The 26,143-nt window shown below is 38.0% G+C and overlaps 1 protein-coding gene across 50 annotated transcripts in view; it reads right to left on the reverse strand.

Moving 5' to 3' along the window:
* ANK2 (ankyrin 2) overlaps positions 1-26,143 on the reverse strand; it is a 690,343-nt gene that overhangs the window by 74,531 nt on the left and 589,669 nt on the right. For all 50 annotated transcript variants that reach the window (XM_060299088.1, XM_060299047.2, XM_060299051.2 and 47 more), the window contains 3 exons: positions 14,482-14,580; positions 13,365-13,463; positions 5,645-5,717 (listed from right to left, as the gene is read on the reverse strand). In XM_060299088.1, the coding sequence (XP_060155071.1) occupies positions 5,645-5,717; positions 13,365-13,463; positions 14,482-14,580 (271 nt within the window). The remainder of the gene's footprint in view (positions 1-5,644; positions 5,718-13,364; positions 13,464-14,481; positions 14,581-26,143) is intronic.

Here is a 26,143-nt window from a genome sequence, read left to right on the forward strand (position 1 = left end):
ACCACAGTCTCTTAGCAACCAAGATGGTTACAGAGAACAAAGACAACTCAAAATAAGTTTCAATTTCTTGGTCCTTAAAATTACTCAAAACTCCTTAATACAGTAGGGCCTACACTTCAAGTTTTCTGTCTTATTCCTCTCATCTTCCCCTCTTGTTATTCCTTGGTAAAGAGAAGGTTTATAAGAGTGAAGGAAAGAAAAGAGAAAAGAAGGAAATCTAGCTGGATTGACTCCCAGTATGGAGAAGCAAGACCCAGTGCCGGCAGTTTTATCTTGTAAAAGATGCAAACAAACTACATGAACTTAGCTTTCCCCCTCTTGCGCATAAAGAAACTTACTATAAGACAGAAGGAAAGCAACTGGAAGAGTACATTTTTAATCAAATGTATCAAGTTGTGTGCCTCTGGTGTGGAGTCAACGTACAATTTCAAAACCCCTGATTACACTGAGTTCTGTGAAATAGTGGATGTCCTTTACATTCTCCCTCATTTCTGCATTTTGATGGCTTTATTACAATGCTATCTGACTAAGACAGCTGCTACATTAAAAAATCCCCTCCTAGGTTCCGTGTTACCAAATGTGAAGTTTAGGGGTTTGGGGACACCTATGGTGGCCTTAGGTGTATATCCTGATGTCTTGATTATGTCTCAGAGAGAAATGGCCCAAAGATGCAAAATCCCTAAATGCTGTTGTCAGTGGCCAGATGCTAACCCAATGTTGGAATTAGCTGGAAAGGTACCTGTTTAGGTACTAATCTCACCAGTGCTACCATAAAATGTCTCTCCCAGGATATGTGTGTATAAAGCATGCTATGCAATAGTACATTATCTGCAGTGTGGGATGGAAAGCAGAAATGCCTGTAGAAAATGAAAAATCAATTTGGGAAAAATATAATACAGCTCAACATTTTAAATGTTATTAATGTGTCCAAAAAATAAGATAATCATATCCTTGCCTTTCATGTTGGTAAGTGAGACGACCTCTACAGTCCAAGGCTAGCCTATCCCGGCCTTTAAATCCTCATCTTCTTTCATCTTCCTAGATACGTTGTCTGCTATCTTCAAATAAGATTTTGAATTTTAATATTTAACTCTTGTTTGAGTACAGTTCTATCAGGCTTGGAAGGAATTTTGCATAACTCAGAAAGCTTATGAAAGAATGGTTATACCCTAACATACTTTCTTTTATCAACTTACTTATTTGATGTAAAACAAATAAACAAAGAGCAAACCCTATTTTTTTGCATCATAACAAACCTAAAGTGAATTTCCTTTTTGTTTCCTATACTTGAACAACCCCTTCCCTGCCATTACATATTTACTTACTTAATAGAATTCTGACTTCCAGGTTTTAGGACTTAACTTTTTTCATTGTATTCTCCAATCTTTCCAAACAATTTTATGAAAACCCTTTCCTACTAATTGTAGAGCATTGATGTATCACTTGCTTTTAAAGTTTCATGTTTTAATATCTGGAAACTACAAGATTCCTCAGTGATAGAGGCACATTTAGCCATGACCAGCCTCTATAAGACACAGATCACAAGAGTACGGGAATAAATTAAGATAAAGTGGGAAGGTCCCAAGGATTCTTCATTCTGACAACTCCTCACAGTGCTGGGAAGAAGGAGATTCTCTGACATGTCACTGAGCTCTCTCTCTCTTAAGAATGCTCAGCGCTTCTGCTGATAAGTGGGTAAAGGACTGAAACCTCAGGTGTGGAGCCCCACTAACGTCAAGTGTCCACAGTGGAAGTATGTCAAAAGGAGAAGGGAGATGTGCCTCCGTATTTCACCCCAACACTCAGTCATTCTGGAGTTCTCTTGATCATTAGTACACATCGTCCCAGAGAACGAATGCAGAAGTTTATACACACCACCCACTCACAAATCTCTGAGTATAAGGGATACACGGGTCACATTTCCGCAGGTAATTTAGTTACACAGGTGTATAACCCCTGAGCCCTACCATACAATTTATGGCTATGGAGCTGAGTCATCAAAGACAGGAGTCAGCTCAGGATCCTATGAAGATGTAGAGGATTACATTTACAGCTTTGTTTTAGCCTACACAGTAGAATATTCTGAGACTGAATTCCCATTTCTCTTTTTCTTCCATTTCTCTGCCATTCTGCTCCATCAGGACTCATTGACATCATGACTGAGCTATTACAACAGCTTTCAAAGTGGGTTTAGATTCCACATTCACCACTTAGTAGCTCTGTGCCACTGAACAAACTACTTAACGTGTTTAAACCTCAGCCTCCTCATCTTCAGGTGAGCCTTTCTCACCTGAAAAACAAATGAGGGGAAATCCAGAGCCTATCCCATATGGATGCTGTAGGGATTAAATGAGACAATGCACCTAGCATTGTGAGGTCTAGTAAATGCTTTCTCTTCCCTCAGATACCTGCTTCCTTCCAATTTCATCCCAATGCACTCCTTCGTGTGCCGCTGCTGATTTAATCTTTGGACAAAACAGATTTAATTGTTTCAATCATTAATTGAAATCTTTAACACATCCTAATTTCCTTGACTTTTCAGTGAGAATCCAAACATTCCACAGCGAAGCCCCGTGTGTTTTAAGGCATCGGCCAAAATGAATGACTAGATTATTTTGTCACTCTGTGTCTCTCTCTTGCCCTTTCCCATCTCGGGACCTTCCCATACTGTTCCTTCTCCACTCCCTAAAACCTGTGCCACCCTCCTATTTATCTCCCAGCTTTCAGCAGTTCCTTGAGACTGTGCTAGGTCTCTCCCTCTCCAGATTTTCCCAGGCAGATATGAAAAGCAGATGACATAGTGCCTTTAGTTATGCTTCATTAATTTATACATTACCTCTCCATATATGTTCACTTTTGATTCCCCCATGGTACCAGTCATAGAGCTTTACACACAAAAACATCACTTTCACTATCTGTTGATTGGATTTGTGAGTGGAAAATTCTGAATGCTTCACTATAGCAAGTTAGCCTGAAAGGACATCTGTACTTGGTTTGGATATTCTTCTGAGTATTGACACATAGACTACCATTAAAATAGTAGAGCTGTAAAGAAAATAGGGACTGGCTAATACTATCCAAACACATGTGGCTGCACTTCGTCCATATAAATGATGGTAGGTTCCGTGAAAACATTTGAAGAGCACAAAAAATTAAAGGATTGGCAATGTCAACTAGTCAAATTCCTTTATACTAATTGTTTGTACTAAAAAGTTACTTCACAAAACTCAGACATATCCTATACAAAAATATTATTCAACTTGAATTTCTTTCTGGGGAAAAATGTTAAGTTTTTGGCCATATCTAGACATGGAGAGCTTCCTCCATCACCATGAAAGATATTCTTGATCATTAGCCAACATTCCTCTCAAATCAAGAGTTCTTATCACTAATAACTTTTAATACATAATAGTTTTAACAAAAGTATACAAGATGTTATAGCTAGGTCTTATATTATGCAATGGGCAGGTCCAAGAGGATGTTTCACACAAATGGAATTTCTAAAAACCCAGTAAATACTTTGGATGCATTAGCTATTGGAATTCTTTAACAATTATTTTGGAAATAAATAACTATTTTTAGATTAAATAATCACTATCTAATTTATCTGATTTATAAAGTTAGATTTTCATGTAATAGGTTCGCTTAAAGTGGTACCACATATACTTTGGAAACTTCTTACTAAATAGAATATTTTATATTATTCATTTTTTCCTATATGTCAAAGTGCCCCCTAAATAATATTTAAAGGTTACTTTATTCCTAGCTAACTTTAAAAAATTAGATTATAACTACTAACTTAATATATTTTTAACCACATCTAAAATATATCTTTATCCAGGAATGGGATGACTGCCTATCAAGTAGCCTAACGTAGTTGTTAACATGTTCATGCTAATTCAATGTCAACTTATCCAAAAACTAATTTTTCTCTAAATTTGTATTTTAAGAAGAAATATTAGTTTTGGGAAAATATTTATATAATGTTCATTAGATAATTTAATTATGTTAATAGGTCTCAATAATAGTTTCAAAAATCATTAATAGTATAAGCAATTCATAGTGTTAAGCTTCCAAGTTAATAACAATCCACACACCCAAATGCACACATAAGCAATTCCACTCATATTACACACGCTATTTCAAAAACCACCAGATTAGTATTAGGCACCCAGATTTAAATATTAAGCTAGTTGCTTCTAGCCAGCTAAGAAAAATTAAAAGCAAAGACAAACTTTCACTTCAACAATTTCCTCTAAAGGTACCTGAATCACTAAGCACTTCCCCATCAATAAAGTGGTCACCAAACTGTTTAAAAGCTGTTCAACATGTAAGTGAAGATAAGAAAGAAGATCACACGAAACAAAATATAGTGTGTACGTACAGATGCCGAAAATTGGCAAGTATTAGGATGGAACGCAAAATTATTACAATAAATACTTGGAACCATTAGCTTTGGCAATACCTTTTAATTTACTTACAATAGTACATTGACCCAACATTTGTTTGTTCTTGTCGTAAGTTCTTATAAAAGCTGAGACAACTCAATGTCTGTTACCGATAGGTGAATTAACAAATTGTTTCCAAATAAGGGCATCTCAATGTAAAGTTTTACCTTCTGAATACATCTTGAAGAACCTAAAAAAATACCTTTAATATTTCTCCATAAAAGCAGTTAGTATTGGGCCTACTACTAGGGTCAGTATGGCAATAATTTTTCAAACATGTACACTTATGTACATGTATTCATGTATACATGTCATGTCATGTATATACATACATATATATTTTTCTAACAGGTACACTTGCCCAATAGCTGCACTACTGAAACTTGGTTGCATACTTTATGTGCTGCATTCATGATTTTTTTAGCAGATTTTTCTTATTGTTCAAGAAAAGTCAACTACTCTAGTTGAAGTAGAGGTGGGGAGCTAGAAACCCTTCTGGCAGTACCTCTAACATGATGCCCCATACCCACCCCAAGGCAGTCCCTGGTGCTCCTCGTAGAGCTTCTCAGACCTTTGAAATCCACTGGCTTAGATAATTTTTATCAACTCTAGAACTATAGGGGGCATATAGTTCTTCTGACTTATCAATTCTTATGTTGAATTTGTATGACTTACTCCTGCACTAGTTTTAACCTTCGCTAAGGCTCTTTTTTTCTATGTATTAGTTTTTAAATATATTTTTTTCTATATATTAGTTTTAAAATATATTCTGTATGTTTGAACCAATTAGAAAGCAGAGATTTCTCAATATACCATTGATAGAGTATACGTTAAGTTCTTTTACTTTACAGCATTTTAATAAAAAATGTATTTTAGCATAGTTAAAACATATTAACAATAATTGTATTATCAGGTAGATATCTTAACAGATGGCCGACTTCCAGTTTCTCTCCCTTGTCCTAGTCCTGTTATTTAGTAAGTCATTAAAGATAACACCAGTTGAAAATATATAAACAAAATCCTCCCTCCCCCAAATTGAAAAAGTAAATGTACTGAAACAAAGGTGAAAAGGTTACTTTAAGTGCTAAGATGCTGTCATCCACATCCACCGTACCAGCTTGTTCCCTGAAAAAATGGATGGTTTCCTTTGTGTAAGACCATGACAGATGTCATAGGAGAATGAATAAAAGTCTTACCCTCTTCATCAGAAACATCAAGAACCTCAGTCATGGTCTCAGGAACATTTAGCTTGTGTTTTTCAGTGATAGTCTGGAAAGACAAAAGTCATTAATGCTCAACTTAAGAACAAAAATCAAACAAAAGATCAAAAGAGTCACAGAGGAGAGGCCATAGTCAACAGCATCAGCAAGCAATCAGGCCCCGAGCACTCCATCTTCTCCACACGGACATTTTGGAAGCTTAGTCTCTTATTCTCCTTCATGGAAACTCATTTGTTCTTTCTGAAGATAGATGATCGTTTACTCCAGTGAAGTTGTGCAAGAGAAAGTTCATTATTTTGAATTCCCATTTGCAAAATAAATTCTTTAGCAATGGCATTAATAGCCATATTGAGAAAGCAGATTCAGGTTTTCAGGGCTTCCCTCAAATGGACTAAGTAATGTCTCCAGAAAAGCTTTCAAAAGAAGCAGTGAATATGTGCAATTTATGAAAAACAAAGCCACTGGAACGAAGTTGTAAACAATGTGAAATACATAAACTTCGGGGCAGAAAATGTGATGCATCTCTTCTGGGATTAGAGGATCAACAGTGGAGAATCACCCATCCTTATAGTCTTTCATGGGTCTACAATTCTGGCTTGCTGCTTATTTGCCTTCCATAATAGCCCTCCAGAGTTGCCAGATGCACTGCCTTCTATCCCTGATGGATGAGGTAAGGTTAAGAGACCAGGCTCTGGAGTCTGGTTACATGGGTTCAAATTCTAACTTCATCATTTATTAGCTATGAGGCCTTAGCAAGTCCCTTTATTTCTCTGTGCCTCAGTTTCATCATTTGTAAAACAGGATAATAATACTACTTCATAAAATTGTTATGAAGATTAAATGAAATATATAAGAGCTCTAAGAACAGTGCTTAGTATATGTTAGTATTCAGTAAATATTAGCTAGCATAATTTATCATCACTATATTTTGATATTAAATTAATCTTAAAAACAAAGGGCCTCTGAACATTTTAGTCATTCAGGCACTCAAGAAACATTCTGAGTGCCTACTGCATGCCAGGCACTGTTTCAGACACCAGGGATACCACAGTGATAAAAAAAAAGGATAAAAATCCACATCTCATGACTTGAAATATCACCTAAAGATAGTTGAGTCTCAAATTCCTATCTCTAGTTTCTGCATTGAAAGTGCATTAAGTACATCACTTGGCATTGTTATGAGAAAATTTAAAAACTAATCTCCTAAAATAAGAGTAAAATCTTCAACTAAAGCCACTAAAATACAGTAAATAGGTTGTCTAGGTTTTTAAGCTTTGCTACCTAGAGACTACAGACTTGTTTGGCTACAATACCCCTACCACCAACTCTTTTTTTTCCAAAAGCAGTAGAGAACTTCAAATAATTTTACAGGGAAATTCAACTGATTAATTTAAGAATATATTTACATACAGGGGTATAATTTCTATATGTGAAGAAGGACTGATTAAATCACAATATGATACTGCATAACCTTTCAGTGGCTTCCCATTTTCTTCAGAAGAAAACTTAATAGAGTTGATCCCCGAACAATGCAGGTTTGAAACTCATGGGTCCACTTACACGTGGATATCCTTCAATAGTAAACACTACATTACTACATGATCCGAGGTTGGTTGAACCCATGGATGCGGAACCATCCTTACAGATGGCTGACTGTAAGTTATATTCGGATGAATTCTCCGGGTTGTTCAAGGGTCTGGCAAACTGGCTGGGAAGATGCTTGGTGATGTAGTAAGGATTGTCAGGGAGGCCTCATCCCTCCACCACACGCTACAACCATGTTGGCAGCCACGTTCTCTTATGCCTCTGCTTTTTTCCCCCATATATCCTTTTCTTTACCAGAAATGTTCTTCCTTCTCTTGTCTTGGCTCATATAAGATGTAACTTCCTTGGAGAAACACACCCTGACCCTCCTCAATGAATGTGTTTGTTCAACCATGTTTATCTGCCGCTACCCACTCCTATAGCATCACGTGCACCACATCACACACACCTGTACGTGCCCCCTTCACCTCCCACCTCATGGGTGTGAGTCATGAAAGAAGTTGTTTCCACAGAACCTGAAACATAGTAGGGGCTTCTCAAATACATATTGGAATAAATTGATGACATAATACATTTAAGATCCACATAATGACCACGTAGATTTTCTTTGGGAAGAAAAGAAAAGGAAGAAATGCAGAAAGTAAAGAAAGTCTCATGTTATCCAGATGAAGGTACAATTGTAGACTAGAGTAGTAAATTCAGCTTTCCAGCATGTTGTTTCTGATGTCTAAATAATTCCATAATGTCTTATTCACTGAAAACAAATTAAACACTGTAGGAAAGACAAAAGCATCTATCCAAAGTTCTGGAGAATAACAGGTAGTCAATAAGAATTTGATGAATGAACAAACTTAAAAATATACCATTTAATTATAATATTAATTAATTTATGAATTTAACACAGAAAGATGATAACCTAAGTTCTATATTAACGGTTCTCAGCTCTACCTGCATATTATAATTATTAGAGAAATTTAAAACATATTGTTGCTTGGGTCTCAACACAAGCCAATTAAATCCGCATCCCTGAAGACAGGGCCAGCTATAGGTATTTTTTAAAGTTCCTCAGGTGGGTCTATTGTGCAGCTCAATTTGCGACCCACTTTCCTGCATTAGGAAAATGTATAGATTGCAGAAAAATGACTTACATTTAAAATACAGGATAGAGACAATGACATTCAATTAAACTATGACTTTTGGGGAAACTTTTAAAATAAGTATCTAAATGTACATTAAATGATTAAAAATTTTAAGGGATACCTACTGCATTAGACCACACCAGAAAGTCCATTTTTGCAGAAATGTTCTAGAGTATTTGCCCTTCATAGGAAACATTTCCACAAGAAGATGCTTCTCCATTTGAAAATAACTGATGGAAATACACTTTAAATGATTAAATTATATTGCCTGACCTTCTCAGTTTCTATTTTCAGATGCTGATAATGTGACTATATTTTCTTTGAACTTGTGAGAGTGGAACTAACTTTGCTTTAGTTTGGTTATTGAATGCTATTAAGGTTATTATCAGCAAATATATGTGGCAATAGAAAAAGTAACACTGATCATATTGGTCATGGATATTTTTTGGCACAGATATTAAAACTGCTTTCTATACACAATGTAGTAAATATAGTATGCCTTTGTACATGACATAGTGCCTGACCCTTAAAAGGTCGTCAGTAAATATTTGTTGAATGGATAATAAATAAGTCTTCCCACTCATTAATAATGTGATAAGAAATGAAAAAAATTGTCCTTTTAAATGAAGTGTCCTTTGAAAACTTGATTAGCCAAACATAAATATGGTTTTATGCAAGTACATCTGAATAGCCCAAAGAAAACAAGGATATAATTAAATGATCATGGGCGTCTTCTTCTGCTATAGAATCTCGGATTCTATGGTCAAGATGAGAAACTACTTTAAAAGTTAAAATGAGTAGTGCACGATGTATAAGTTTAATAGGATGTAATTAAATCATATAATGTGGCAAAACAAATAGAATGCGATAGATGGCAGACTTAATAATGAGTTTTTAACATTTCTCATGATGTAGAAAATCAAACATGAGTCCTTACATGGTGTTTTATAAATGGGGGATAATATCTGCTTTTTTTTTTGTGCAAAAGAAAAAGTGTGCTTTACTGCTCCTCATTTAGCCCATCTCCCTGGTCAACCACTTCCTTTGTACCACTTACTCAGCAAGTCACAATAAGTCACAGCGTGGCGAGTGACCTTGGCTAGTATGCCACCTTCCAGTGTCCACACACATTGGCTCCCATCAGTGCTACAAGCTAAACCTGGTTTTGCTCCCAAACCCCTTTATACCAATTGTACATGTTAACATAATTTTTATATATAAGTTAAATACTACATAAGTAATATTTTTCTATAAAAACTAAGGTAAATGGTTTGGAAAGTCTCAACAAAGGTGAGTCTCCAAAAATAACTGCTACTCAGGTGTGGTTGAGACAATTATAGCACGTTGGGGAAAAAATGTCAAAAGTTTAAAAAGGTTCTGCACTCAGAATAGTGTCTCTTTAAGATAATACACAGGATAAATTGTATATAGATATAGACATTATAGGATAGACACACACAATACAGTATGTATTATAGATGTTCTTTGTTCAAGAACGATGACTTAGCCTTCTAGTCAATGGACCTGTATTCAAAGAAAAGTTCTTGACTCCACTTAAAAAGTGTCAAATGACTTTACATGTATTTATTGCACTGCCACTTTTATGATTCCCATTTTAACGGACTTATGGCATCAGATAAGATTTAGAACCGAAGTTTAAATGGTAATATAACTATAATGTCACTTTTATTTTAGTAGCTTATTCAGTAATTTATGCTCTACATATCAATGATTATATGCAACGATCACTTTAAAACTATGCAAATAATTGATGATAGCTGATCAGTAAGTAGAGGGATGAGTCATATCTCACAGTTCTTCCAAACTGCATTAGGAGACTGAGCTTGCTGGCTTCTGCTGCCAGAAATGTGTCCCTCCCACTCTGATGTCCATTCCGGCAAACAGACAATGACTGTAATCCCCAGAGAGTGCTCAACTGTCTCATATCCTCTGCTAGGTCTTACGAAGTAAAGTTAGAAAAGCAAAGGTTAAGGAAACAAACCAGGATTCCAAAAATGTCTCACAAATTTCGGAAGCAGTGACTTTTCCTTTACAAACTGCTGCCTTACTCTTCTCTCCACACAATGACTTTATTCATACTTTGGGGTGAAGAATTCTGGAAGGAGGAATAGCAAAGGAAACTTTCTCTGATGGCAGAGAACTCACATTGCTGCTCAAATGGCACATCGTATGAAGCCAATGATGTGAAATTCGTACGTTAGATGTATGGCTGTAGTTCAACTATTACATTCAAATGGTAGTAACATGAAATTTAATTGGATTAATTTTACATAATTATTGCCTCATGCTATTTACCTACCACCAGTGAGTAGTTCCAAATTATTTTTAGTGAATCTGTAGATTTTAGAAAATGATACTGAATATGATACTTCCATGAAAATCCATAAAGGGCGCTATTTAAGTGAGTTTTTAAAAGTTGAAAATTCCTGGTAAGCTACTTTTAGCAAAGTCAAGATCAGTTACATCAGAGTGGTTAAGAATATGGATTTTGGAATCTGACAACCTAAATTTGAATCCTAGATCTACCCTCAGTGTCTGGCATATTTGTAACTACTAAATTTTAGTTATAGTTTTTATTATCATTAATATCATCGTTATGTGGGAAAAGAATGAATGAAAATCTCTTCTGAAAGAGAAGAAGTATAAAGTAAGAAGACTCACATCACAGAAGGAATAAGTTCATATTTTCAATCCTTAACCCCAAATTCCATTTCACAAAACAATAAAACTCACAGTTCTAAGAATCGAATTCTAAGAGAAGAAGAAAGTAAAGATAGGGCAGCATTAAAACATGTAACCAATAAAACTACCCATTTAGATAAAGGGGGTACTTGTTTAGTTAATGTGGGCAATGATTTCTTATTTTCCCAACTGAAAGCAGACATGCTGTTATGTTTTACATTTGTTTGTTGGCTTTTCACCTAGAAACTTGATTTCTAAGTATGGTGGTTTTTATTGGAGCAATGATTAGCTAGGCAGCATAGAGATTAATAGTTAACAGAAAAGAAAAAAAGCTCACAGAGAGTTTTATGAGGAGTTTTCACATCTCCCTAGAGCTACATATGTGGAGATATGACCATATGTCTGATTTCTGACAGGGTATTTGAGAACTTTAGCAATAGTATTTTAAAAAATTGCTCCTCTTTTTAAATATAGATCTGTATAGTTAAATTCATTCACTCTAAGTAATATTTGTGAGCCTGAGATCTCTGAAATTAGACGTGTACGTTCTATAGTTCTATTGATATTAAACAAGAATTTATTGATATTTTCTTACAAAACTTAAGTCTCATTCTTCACTCCCACTACACTGTAAGTTGCCGGTAGGGAGGAGTAGTGTTTTCACCGTTGATGACACTTCAGCACTGAGCACAGAACCCAGCACATATTTTATATCCAATAAACACTAAAGGAATGAATTAATGAAATGAATGGAAGAAAAAGCAGGTCAAGATAGCTAAAAGATGCAAGTTTGCCATCTAGTGGTCATCTGATAAAAATGTACATGCATAATTCCCAGAACATGCAAGAGGTAAAGTTGAGAGAAAACATGACTTCTAAGAACAAAAGTGTTTACCCAATCTTGCCACCAAAACCTTCACTTATCTGTGATGTGCACATTGTTTCAAAGATGCCAAATAAAGATATATGTACAGGTCCCCAGTATGAAGATTTTCCTGGTATAACAAATCATATAGTAAGAAAAAGCCATTACGATTCAGCCATACGTAGTGACTCAGAAGTATAGTGCGAGGTGATGACAAGACTTGTTTTTCTACCATATAATTTATTGACACTATACTTTACATCTTTAAAAATATTGTGGTACACTGGCCAAAGATTTTGCTTGAGAAAACACAGTGCCATTCTCTCATCTAAATTCAGTCTCTGTCTCGTAGTTCATTAATAAATCATACTCCACTCTATTTAAAACTTCACATCAAACCAACTACCTCAATATCTGTCAACGGGGACTTGCTGTCAGCCTGAAGAACAAAATTCCTTTCTTTTTCCTTACATCTATCAAAAGAACCAGGTGTTCCAAAACTCTATATGCATCATTCCTAGCTTGGAGCATTTACTAGAACCTCATTCAGAATTTTATATTTGTTGATTCATGATCTTATTGTCTCTCAGGAACATCTAAATGTTCTGCTGTCGGTCTACTTTTCTACTTTATGAAGAGAAATTAAAGAGCTGTTGTTCTTAGAGTTGATGCTTAAGGAGAAAAGTTAATAAATATATGCAAAGAGAAGAGCACTTTCAGCTGCGAGTTTCCTCTCAGGAGGCCTCCTTTTAAGCTTTGCTCCAGCTGAATAGCACAAGAGCATTAGGACTCATTAACATCATGGTCCTCACTCTTCCAGAGTTTCTCTGTCAAAGGCCAGTGATGATCACTGTTCTCTCCTGAAGAATCAGCAGTCATATTCCAAACAGCGAAAATAAAAAATGTTACATATATATTCTGTCAAGATACAGACATAGTTTCTCTCTTAAGCACATTCGATTTTCTTTTTGAATAAAAAATAATCCAAAATAGGAAGAAAAGCAGGATGAATTGTTCTCACTGGGACTGCATCTGACCCAGTCGTGAGCGTAGCAGGGATAAGGGTCTTCCCAGAGTCTGGCGTGACCTCCGGGCTAAGATAAAAAGTTTCTTTTGGAGTGTCCTACCACTTTGCCAGCGGTAGGTGTCACACCCAACTACAGCAACAGGGCAGAGGAGCCAGAAAAAAAGAAGTCAGTCACAGAAAAAGGAACTAAGTATTATAAAATTACATTCACGCATATTATATGGATTTATGTTGACTAAAGGAAGTTGAAATCCCTGTTACTAGTTGTGTAAATGCCTTTACATCTGCATACTTCAATGTATGCTCTACAATAAAAGAAGTTCAAAATCAAAAGCTCAAAACATTTTGTAAGTGAAAATGTCTGTGGCTTAAAAGCCACGACAAGGGAGCCGAAGCCGATGGGTTCCTTTCACTTACCGTGGTGGTGGTGGTGACCTCCTCGGTTACAACCTTCAGGGTGTCCACCACGGAGATGTAGCCCAGACGCTTAGCAATCGCCAAGGCAGTGTTGCCATTCTGAAGACAGAGTGAAAGAGAGAGTGAGAGCCGGGAGGGAGGACGGCGATGTGAGCCAATGAGCTCACCCGCGGCTCCACATGAGCCAGCATTTCCTTCCAAAACAGGCACAGCTTAGGAAAATCACTAGTTTTTACCATTACATCTGAATCTTCTTTGTAACTTCTCTAGACTATAGCCCAGGTCACCATGGTAACACAACAAGCTGCAGCTGCTTGCTCTTTCTAATAAGAAGCGCTTGACGGCTTTAACCCTAAAGTTGTCAAACCCCTCTCTGAATCCTGTACTATGCTTAGGAAAGTAACTCTTGAACTGAGGATGAGGCCTCCGAAGAAAACTATTCAAGTACCAAGTACACTCACTCCTCAACAGAGGTCAGGCCATCTGTTGCAGGTAAGATGTTACCACAGGGAACACAGTAACATATTTAGCTGCAGCTGTGCAGAAGCTCACCGTGCAGCAAAAGGACACAAGCAAGCAACGCAGGCTCCAGCAGCCACTGGGGATCCCGGTTTGTTAAATTGCACCGCTTAGTTTACAATTCAACGGCTCCACATCCCAAACAGCTTAGTCGGAGCCAGCGGCCTCGGAAACTGTGCTCCCTTAAGAAGGCCGGGCGGGAGGGGTCGGACTCCGCGCCCAGCCGAGAGCCAGCTGGAAGCCGAGCTCTTTCCAGCAGCCCGAGCGCAGGGCCCCCTCCCGGAGGAAAGACTGGGTCAGGCCGCAGCGCGCTCCCTCCCGGGACGAGCGCTCCCTCCCGGGACGAGCGCTCCCTCCCGGGACGAGCGCTCCCTCCCGGGACGAGCGCTCCCTCCCGGGACGAGCGCTCCCTCCCGGGACGAGCGCTCTCAGGGAAATCCCAGGCTGATTTCTGGAAATCCCAGGCTTTCCCGAGTGCGGAGGCTCATTTAAGGAGGCTGTATGGGGACTCAGCTCAGCCAAGCGGCTCCCGTGGAGGGGGATAGGGGCGGGGGCAAGGAAGGAGCTGCGCGGAAAGGGGCAGCCGGCGCCGCCTTACCGCGGTGGTGGCGTTGGGCTTGGCCCCGTGCGGCAGCAGGACGTTGATGATGTGCGTGTGGCCCTGCTGGGCGGCCTGGTGCAAAGGCGTGTAGCCGTTCTGCAGACGATGGTGGCGGCAGATCGAGCAGAGATTTGCAAAAGGAGGAGGAAAACTAGGTTAGCCTTTATTTTGAATTTCTTAGTCTTATTTACAACCAAACCGTCACGGATGCCTGCATCTTTGGAGCACAGTATCACCAGCAGCCCACTTTCTCAGCAGCAAAACTCCCCCCCACACACACCTTACCGTCTGCTAAACAAAGAGGCTGGCTTATGAAGTAGCAAGATTAACAGACTCCAAACCATAACTAGAGTTATATTTTCACCAATTAGCATTTGAGTTAGCATTAAAAATGTGTATGCTGAGAGAAGATTTATAATGAGAAGGAGCACTGTCACAGTGATTTCTTCCCTAGGAAAAAGGAACGGTCAAGTGTTTAACTGAAGCTTCGGAGTACCATACAAACAGCTGCTTGTTCATCGAGACTTCCTTCATCATTAACCTCTGGGCTAGCTTTAAGAATTCTAAGTCAATGAAAATAAATCTAAATCTTATATTCCTTTCAGAGAACACCTCAGTCAAAGACGTACGCACTTAAGAGAAGATTTCATTGGAAGCTGAGTGGCCCACTTTCAATTAAAAAATGTCTTTTAAAAGTAGGTTCTTTTTAACATTCTAGTCTAAACTTTCACTCAGATGAAAGTTCTGTAATCCGTGATTTGTGAGGAATTGTTGTTGAGGTCAGTGGGAAGCCAATCTTGCTCAAAACTCTAGTGGGTGGTGGGTATGGTACAGGTTGGTTGCATATGCACATTAATTAAACTGCATTGGAATCCTTGGAGGCACAGCAAAACATTAATAGCTATTGTGTATTAAGCATCCATTTTACGCCAGATATTGGACCTTATATTTATTCTTTTTTTTTTTTTTTTTTTTTGCGGTATGCGGGCTTCTCACTGCCGTGGCCTCTCCTGTTGCGGAGCACAGGCTCCGGACGCGCAGGCTCAGCGGCCATGGCTCACGGGCCCAGCCGCTCCGCGGCATGTGGGATCTTCCCAGACCGGGGCACGAACCCGTGTCCCCTGCATCGGCAGGCGGACTCTCAACCACTGCGCCACCAGGGGAGCCCTGAAATAATCTTTTTTCTTTATGACTTGCTTGTCCTGCCTTTAAAAATCTTTCCCTTTTGGTAGCCCTTTGGAGCTCCCCTCTACTCACAGAAGGATGCTGCCTAATTCATGAATCATTCAATAAAGCTAATTAGAGCTTTAAAATTTAGTCAGATGAATTTTGGTTTTTTAACAGATTTGGTGGCAGCAGTGTGATCCAAAGTGAAGTTCTGATGGCATTTTGGGACAACAAGAAACACAGTCGTGATACCTGCAAACTCCTATCTGAGTCCACTGTCTTTCTCTCCATTTCTGGGGGCTGTTGGTAAGTTCCTCTTGGTTTGAGCTCTGCTCTTTTTGTGTTGAACTCCAGATCTAACTGGCTTTCCAGTTGGTTCCCAATTTGTTTGGAATCACTAGTTCCATGTTGGGTACTTCTGGTAGTTCCGACCACAATTTCCTATTTGACTGGAAACCCCAGCTTATGGTTCTGTCCCTAGATTCCATGTTGGGAACTGCTAGCTACAGTTCCCCATTTGTTTGGAATCAGTCCACAGACCCTATTTGTTGCGGTCTGCTGGTTCAGTTCTTCACCTCAGGCTCAGGTTCCAAGTTGGGAATTGTTGGTAGTGTACCAGGGCCTTTTTCTTGGCCAGGCTGCAGTATTTGGTATTTACTGTACTTAATTCTGCAGTGTTAAGGTACACATACTTGTTTGTCCTGTTTTGTGTAGATAAAGGCTAGCTAAAAGAGATGGGATCTTTAATTTCTAAAGAGTAAAGTGCACCGCCTTCTGGCACAACTGCCTATTTTATGTCTAAGAACTATAATCGCAGAAGCTATAGATGTCTACAAAAATGTCAAAATCTTACTGTGTCCTGAGAGTTTTACCTGGTAACTATCATGTTGGGGATCCCCAAAATATGACCAGACAGAAATGTGGGTGGCACTCCATTTGTGGCAAAATATGGCTGGACAGAAATGTGAGTTGAACCCCATATGAAGCTAGGGTCCTACCGAACTGCTGCCAGCCCTCAGGGAAATTACAATGGCCATTATGAGGAACATTCCAATTAGATAAAATCTTTTAAGAAGTGAACTTAAGGGCTTCCCTGGTGGCGCAGTGGTTGGGGGTCCACCTGCCGATGCAGGGGACACGGATTCGTGCCCCGGTCCGGGAAGATCTCACATGCCGCGGAGCGGCTGGGCCCGTGAGCCATGGCCGCTGAGCCTGTGCGTCCGGAGCCTGTGCTCCGCAACGGGAGAGGCCACAACAGTGAGAGGCCCGCATACCGCAAAAAAAAAAAAAAGAAGTGAACTTAAAAGCAAGGGATACATATTTTAATTGGTATGCAAAAGCCTCCAAAAGGGTTCAAAATTTCAAAATAGCTCCACTGAAAGTTCTGTTGCAAAGAGCTAAGAAAAAATTAAAGATATAAGAGGTTCCTAAAACAAAAGACTGTAAGACTGACATAACTCCAGTGGTCCCCTCTTTCCTCCTTTACTTAAGTATTCATTCTAGTAATCCTGTCTGAATTGCCTTTTCCACTCTAAAGAGAACAGGAGACCGTAAACAAAAGCCCACCATGTTAATGGCCTTACAGACACCCCCATGCCTATCTTCGAAGGAGGGCCCCCATATGGACACCTCTCAGAGCTGATGAGACTTTGAGGGATCTTCTGGTAAACTGCTACACTATGCCCTTAAATTGCCAAGGAAAGCTAAAATTAAAGTGAATAAAAAACAGGAGCCTGTAGAGGGGATCCAGGGAAAAATGGCAGAAGCCAGGGAAAGGTAAGAATTCTTACCAAACCCAGTTCTACTGAACCTGTCTATAGTGCCCAGGTGAAAGAGGAAAATAAAATTTCAACTTGTCCCTTCCTTTCCAATACAGATCCATTGGTTATTGATCCTTTCTCTCCCAGGGATAGCCACTGCCTTCTTGCTTGTCTTGCTTGATGCCCTAAGTACCTGGCTTGGCTTTCTGCCTGCCTGGGACATGCAAGTTGTCAGTTCTTTCTTTTGCTTGCCTTTGGGTAACTCTAGATCTTGTGAATATAATATCTTTTGCACCCTTTTGGGGGATACCTCTTGAGTCCAAGAGTTTGTTCAATATTACCAGAAATATCCATTGTTTGTCCTGGCTGAAAACTGACAAGATATTTGAAAGGATTTAATAACTTTATAACCAGAGGTTTGGCCAAATTGGAAGCTGATATTCAGAGCCTGACAGATTAAAAACAATTTTTTTTGGCCATCTTCTCTAAGCTAAATGTAACCAGAGAGAAACATTCCAACATAGGTAGAGGGGTATGTCAGTCCGTTAGCATCCAGGCTCCAACGCAGTTCTTTAAGGAATTGAGAACAACTGTCCTTATCTTAAAAGTCTTTGCAAAGCTAGAAGTATAGCTCTAGAGAACTGCAGGAAAAAAAAAAGGAGGTGGGGAAGGGGACTTTAAAAAAAATACAAATTGCTAAAGCAGCACTCTTGCCCAAAAATCTAGTTCAAGGAAAATTTTTAAATGAAAACTGTAAGATCTCTGTTTATGTCTGTCTGTATGCTCATGTGTGTCTATATGTGTTGTAGGTGTGTGGCATTTTTCTACCTTTGAATGGTATTGCTAAAGTTAATTTGTAAAAGAGCTCCATTTAACTGGCTTAAACAAGCAAGCCTTTTACAAATTTAGGATTCAAACTAACCCAAATGCTTTTCAAGTTCACATGATCTGCGATAATGTTTGGTAAATAAAGGCTAGTTTAAGTTTGATGGTTTAATGAAAATAGATATGCCTTTAGAGTTAATAACATTGAATATAATGCAGACAAAACTTTTTATTCTACCTGGGCTTATTAGTCAAATAAATTCATGTTATCTCTTGCAAAATTTGTCAGCCAGAAAAATAACCTAGAACATTAACAGACTTTGTCCAATGTCTCATGAGGTTTTTGTGGGTGGTCTAAACATAACTATTGAAAACAAGTAAATTAAATGGGTGTAAGTGAGAGAAAAGTTTCTAGATGAACTTTTTCATACTTACCCCAAAGCTTTCTAGTATCCTGAGACCTTAAAGTTTTGCTAAGTTGAATTAAATGATGGATAGTCATTGAATATCCAGACCATTTCCAAATAGGATAAAATATTGAAACATTTATTACTGGGCATAGGTTTATCCACTTTTTGCTTCCTTTCACAAAGGAATTAAAGATATTTGGGTCTATTAGCAAACATCTTTTGTGCCATTGTGAGCATTTTTCCAGAAATTATAAAAAGTATTTATAAGTCTGGCAGTAAACAGAATGCTGATATAAATGACAGTTTATAATGCTTACTTCTTAGTTTTCACTAGAATTAAAGGTTACTAAGAGTTAAATATTCTTACATGTGCAGTTAGTTAAGCCTACTAGAAATAATAAGGAAAAGGAATTTTACATGTGGTCAGGACTAGATAAGTAGAATGAATTTAGTTATGTAAATAAGTTTGAATATCAAAAGTTGGCTGGTGCAAAATTGGAATTTGTTTTTTTCTCTGTGAGAAGGTCAACATTTTTTGTTTTCTATAAGTCTGTTCTTGAAAATAAGAGATTACGAAAGGTTTTTCTTTAAGTAATCTGCCTAGAAAAAAACAAAGATATTATATCTTGTCAAAATAATCACCTATGTTCTATGTTGTCATTATCAGGTCATTGATTACTTAAATAAACCTAGTCCTCTAGATATTAAAAGAGCTAAGTTTTGCTCAGAACTATGTAACCTTCAGTGTCTACCTAGGAAATCTTTGTTATTTTGATTAAATAGGTAACTAAGTATTGTTTCACAATGACCTATGACCCTATTTGATCAAGTTATAAAATCTTCTGATATTTTTGACAAACTTCCCCAAAATCAAATTCTAAATGAAGTCTTTTTGACCTTAAACTAACATAGAAATTTTCCAGAGGGCCCCTGGAATGTTTCAAAAGATTTGTTCTCTCTCCTTATAAAAAGGGAGATGCTTATTTGGTATTAATTATGCTTATTTGGTATGTTAAATTACATGGGAAGCATGTAAGAAGTAATACAAAGCCTTCTTTATGTTGTGTTTATTACAGGTATATGTTATAAGTATTTCATAAATTGTGTGAAATTCCTGGAAATCTGATACGTCCTAATTCCAGTTATTATCTAAATATGTTGTGTGTCACAGAAATAACTAAATATCCTTGTTAATTCCATCAGGTCTTTAATAATGGACATTTTTTAAGTCTTCTGTCATTTGCAGAGAGCTATTGTTTTACTCTGACACTTTGCAAAGGTCTTCTGGCAAAAGTATTTCATCTTCAGAAAAATTCAAGAAAATAACTTTTTGACAAGTGCAGGCTTCTGATAACTTTAAGATCATACAACTGAATTGGTAAGCACAAAGCCTGCCTTTGGATATTCTTGGAAGGGATTATACCAAGTCCCCTTTACTATTCAGATGACAGCGAAACTTCAACAATTCAAGCCTTGGGCACATATTTCACAGTTAACAAAGACTCCAGCTGACATCTGGTCCCATCCAAATGCTGGAGACCTCCAAATTAAACTGACTAGGAAGAGAAGTAGCTGACATCAAGGTAGACTGCTTCTTCCCAAGACACCAGATCATGACTTCATGCTTTAACTAAACGTGAAACCCTCTCTTCTCCTTTCCTTTACTCCAGCATTGGCCTGGAAAGATAACACCACCATTCATATCTCCCAGGCCATTGCTAAGAGAAGTAACCTTTCAGACTGCTGGATTTGTCATCAAAAACTCGGATCTGTCCATGAGGCTAGAGACCCCTGGTATGTTTCCCTGTCTCTTATTAATACCCCAAATTTGGGAAACTTTGTGTCCATGTTCTATGCAAAGAAAGGGATACAAGGCAAGAATAACCAGAGTGCAACTGCCTACATGGTCCACAGACCCTTAATACCAGGAGGCATGCATGATTCCAAATTAACTCTCTTTGACAGATCCCTACATCCCTGATTAGGAGTAAATGTTAATGAGGAACCTCTCTTTAACTTTTGAAGATATTCCAGATTCTGTTGCGAAGATAAGAGCTGCCCAAGAAAGATCCTTAGACTCTGTGGCTAAAGTTATTCTTGATAATAGGATAGCCCTTGATTCTGTTTGAGCTGAGCAAGAGTGTGTGTTGCAGCCAACACCCCCTGCTGCACTTGGATTAACACTTCTGGGGAAGTTGAAACAATTACATAAAATCACTATGCAAGCCACTTGGCTTAAAAAAGGTGACTCCTTCAATGAGGTCTTGATTTCAATTGATTTCGGTCTTGGGCACCACGGCTCAGAAGTGTACTCCAAACATTGGGAATTATCCTGCTTATAATAATTATAATAATCTCCCTCGTGCATCGTGTTCTGGCAAAAGCTTTAAATACATGTTCACAGCCACTAAACACAAAGCAAATGATCTCCCTAAGACTGGAACATCAGGAAAGGAACGAAGAGAATAACCAATTTAAAGATTGTGAACCTGAAGCTATAATCTTTGAATATCACGGGGTAGAAGAAACATCATAACCTATGGATACCACCAAAGAGATGATAAAAACCATGAGAACTTCAGAGAGGTAGCTGAGAGTGATGCTAATGCCTTAAAGTTTGATCACTTCTTTCAGTTAAGCTGAAAGTCTGATCAAAAGGGGGGAACTGTTAAAAAGAAAAGCCATAGGCCAAAAAATGGAATCACTTGTGCTAGGCCACACCATGAAACCGGGGCTTAATACCTAACCTAACTGAAGCTTCAACCTCGCCAGAAATGTAGTCTTAATTGGTCAGTCAGGAATTTTCTGGTCAGCACCAAGAACGTAATCCGTCACGTGGGCCCGCACCATCCCCAAAACGAAGAAGAGGTAATCTGCCACTTAGACCCCTTCTGTCCCCCATATGTAGGATACCTAGGTCCGAAATAATCTTTTTTCTTTATGACCTCCTTGTTCTGCCTTTTAAAACCTTTCCCGTTTTGCAGTCCTTTGGAACTCCTCTCTACTTGCTAGATAGATGCTGCTGATTCATGAATCATTCAATAAAGCCAATTAGATCTTTAAAATTTACTTGATTGAATTTTTTTAACACAATGCATAGGGTGCCACATGATTCCTTCTATGCTTTCACTCTGGCCTTTCCATCCATGGGGATGTACCATATGTGTGACAGTCTATTTGTCTGACTACCCCCAGGCTGGAATGTCATCAGCTTTGCCTTGTCTGTTATATATCCCTACAATGGAATGACCTCAGGAAACCTGGAAATATAAATCAATTACAAGGACTCTGAGAAACTTATAGCTACTGCAAGGACTCTGCTCTCAAGTCAAGTAATCCATGGATATTTCAGGAGCATAAAGTAAGTAATATTTCTTTTCCTAAAAAAATTACTCCTTTCCATTGTGTTTATAAAGATTATACCAAAGTTTTATAAAATTTCCCAAATTTTTATACCAAGTGATGAATGTTTGAAGAGTAAACGAAATACGTATGTTTTTATTTTCATAGCAACAAAACAATTTTTTAGTAACTATGGTTACATATGGGATGTGAGGAAGAAAACATGATTCCTCCTCCAAAACTGTCATTTTCTGTGAAAAAATTCTGAAGTATTTATTAAAAGAATGTCCTTTGAGGTATGTATCTGTCCACTCCCCTGAAGATATATGAAAAGATATATTTACTTCCAAAAGCAGGTAAAATCTACATAGTTCACTTTTTTAAAATCTGAAAAGTTAAAATGAGATTTTTCTCTCAACCAAATGTCCATTTGAATGCAGATGAAACCCAGGGGAGGTAAATGATGTTATATAGACAACATGTCTGGCTTTTAAATATCCTAACAATTTCAACAAATATTTAACAAAAAAATATGGTAAACGTTTTCAAGTTCTGACAAAATCTCATTGCATTGCTGCATTTATGCCTTTCCGGAGAATACCTGGATTCCAGCAAGAAAGTCTTTCCAGCAATACGTATATGTGAACTGACTCAGCAAAAAGGTATCACACGCTAAAGCCTGAGAATTCATATGGAAGCTTTTAAATAAGTCTCAAAGTGCAATTTCATGAACACTCAAGAACTGCTCAGAAACTAGGCAATAGCTATTCTTGTTAGAGTCAGAGTAGAAGTTTTGAATCTCAAATGTTATTAGTATTATCAATAATTAAAAAAATAACTTTATTTTTAATTCAGTTACAAATACGCTTATGTATAGGCATGCTTTTGTTTCTACTTCAAAGAGGATATAAAAAACTGAGTTCCAAAACTTATGTTTCTAATTAGTAGCATCTTTTTTTTTAAACATCTTTATGGAGTATAATTGCTTTACAATACTGTGTTAGTTTCTGCTGTACAGCATAGTGAATCAGCTATACATATACATATATCCCGATATCCCCTCCCTCTTGCGTCTCCCTCCCACCCTCCCTATCCCACCCCTCTAGGTGGTCACACAGCACTGAGCTGATCTCCCTGTGCTATGCAGCTGCTTCCCACTAGCTATCTGTTTTACATTTGGTAGTGTATATATATCCATGCCACTCTCTCTCACTTTGTCACAGCTTACCCTTCCCCCTCCCCATGTCCTTCAGTCCATTCTCAATGTCTGCGTCTTTATTCCTGTCCTGCCCCTAGGTTCTTCAGAACCACTTTTTTTTAGATTCCATATATATGTGTTAGCAGACGGTATTCGTTTTTCTCTTTCCGACTGACTTCACTCTGTATGACAGACTCTAGGTCCATCCACCTCACTACAAATAACTCAATTCTGTTTCTTTTTATGGCTGAGTAATATCCCATTGTATATATGTGCCACATCTTCTTCATCCATTCATCTGTTGATGGACACTTAGGTTGCTTCCATGTCCTGACTATTGTAAATAGTGCTGCAATGAACACTGTGGTACATGTCTCTTTTTGAATTATGGTTTTCTCAGGGTATATGCCCAGTAGTGGGATTGCTGGGTCATACGGTAGTTCTATTTTTAGTTTCTTAAGGAACCTCCATACTGTTCTGCATAGTGGCTCTATCAATTTACATTCCCACCAACAGTGCAAGAGGGTTCCCTTCTCTCCACACCCTCTTTAGCATTCATTGTTTGTAGGTGTTTTGATGAAGGTCATTCTGACCGGTATGAGGTGATAAATGTATTGTGGTTTTGATTTGCATTTCTCTTATGATTAGTGACGTTGAGCATCCTTTCATGTGTTTGTTGGCAATCTGTATATATTCTTTGGAGAAATCTCTATTTAGGTCTTCTGACCATTTTTGGATTTGTTTGTTTGTTTTTTTGATATTGAGCTGAATGAGCTGCTTGTATATTTTGGAGATTAACCCTTTGTCAGTTGCTTCATTTGCAAATATTTTCTCCCTTTCTGAGGGTTGTCTTTTCGTCTTGTTTATGGTTTCCTTTGCTGTTCAAAAGCTTTTAAGTTTCATTAGGTCCCATTTGTTTATTTTTGTTTTTATTTCCATTTCCCTAGAAGGTGGATCAAAAAGGATCTTGCTGTGATTTATGTCATGGAGTGTTTAATCCATGACATTTAATCCATTTACATTTTTTTAAACATCTTTATCGGAGTATAATTGCTTTACAATGGCATGTTAGTTTCTGCTTTATAACAAAGTGAATCAGTTATACATATACATATGTTCCCATATCTCTTCCCTCTTGCGTCTCCCTCCCTCCCACCCTCCCTATCCCACCCCTCTAGGTGGTCACAAACCACCGAGCTGATCTCCCTGTGCTATGCGGCTGCTTCCCATTAGCTATCTATTTTACGTTTGGTAGTGTACATATATGTCCATGCCAGTCTCTCACTTTATCACAGCTTACCCTTCCCCCCTCCCCATATTCTCAAGTCCATTCTCTAGTAGGTCTGTGTCTTTATTCCTGTCCCACCCCTAGGTTCTTCATGACCTTTTTTTTTTTCCTTAGATTCCATATACATGTGTTAGCATACGGTATTTGCTTTTCTCTTTCTGACTTACTTCACTCTGTATAACAGACTCTAGGTCCATCCACCTCACTACAAATAACTCAATTTTGTTTCTTTTTATGGCTGAGTAATATTCCATTGTGTATATGTGCCACATCTTCTTTATCCATTCATCTGTTGATGGGCACTTAGGTTGTTTCCATCTCCAGGCTATTGTAAATAGAGCTGCAATGAATATTTTGGTACATGACTCTCTTTCAATTATGGTTTTCTCAGGGTATATGCCCAGTAGTGGGATTGCTGGGTCATATGGTAGTTCTATTTGTAGTTTTTTAAGGAACCTCCATACTGTTCTCCATAGTGGCTGTACCAATTCACATTCCCACCAGCAGTGCAAGAGGGTTCCCTTTTCTCCACACCCTCTCCAGCATTTATTGTTTCTAGATTTTTTGATGATTGCTATTCTGACCCGTGTGAGATATCTCATAGTAGTTTTGATTTGCATTTCTCTAATGATGTTGAGCATTCTTTCATGTGTTTGTTGGCAGTCTGTATATCTTCTTTGGAGAAATGTCTATTTAGGTCTTCTGCCCATTTTTGGATTGGGTTGTTTGTTTTTTTGTTATGGAGCTGCATGAGCTGCTTGTAAATTTTGGAGATTAATCCTTTGTCAGTTGCTTCATTTGCAAATATTTTCTCCCATTCTGAGGGTTGTCTTTGGGTCTTGTTTATGGTTTCCTTTGCTGTGCAAAAGCTTTTAAGTTTCATTAGGTTCCACTTGTTTATTCTTGTTTTTATATCCATTTCTCTAGGAGGTGGGTCAAAAAGGATCTTGCTGTGATTTATGTCATAGAGTGTTCTGCCTATGTTTTCCTCTAAGAGTTTGATAGTGTCTGGCCTTACATTTAGGTCTTTAATCCATTTTGAGTTTATTTTTGTGTATGGTATGGTGTTAGGGAGTGTTCTAATTTCATACTTTTACATGTACCTGTCCAGTTTTCCCAGCACCACTTATTGAAGAGACTGTCTTTTCTCCACTGTATATTCTTGCCTCCTTTATCAAAGATAAGGTGACCATATGTGCGTGGGTTTATCTCTGGGCTTTCTATCCTGTTCCATTGATCTATGTTTCTGTTTTTGTGCCAGTACCATACTGTCTTGATTACTGTAGCTTTCTAGTATAGTCTGAAGTCAGGGAGCCTGATTCCTTGAGCTCCATTTTTCGTTCTCAAGATTGCTTTGGCCATTCGGGGTCTTTTGTGTTTCCATACAAATTGTGAAATTTTTTGTTCTAGTTCTGTGAAAAATGCCAGTGGTAGTTTGACAGGGATTGCATTGAATCTGTAGATTGCTTTGGGTAGTAGAATCATTTTCACAATGTTGATTCTTCCAATCCAAGAACATGGTATATCTCTCCATCTATTTGTATCATCTTTAATTTCTTTCACCAGTGTCTTACAGTTTTCTGCATACAGGTCTTTTGTCTGCTTAGGTAGGTTTATTCCTAGATATTTTATTCTTTTTGTTGCAATGGTAAATGGGAGTGTTTTCTTA

The sequence above is a fragment of the Globicephala melas genome, chromosome 5 (genome assembly GCF_963455315.2).
Source record: "Globicephala melas chromosome 5, mGloMel1.2, whole genome shotgun sequence".
In the NCBI taxonomy this organism is placed as follows: Eukaryota; Metazoa; Chordata; class Mammalia; order Artiodactyla; family Delphinidae; genus Globicephala; species Globicephala melas.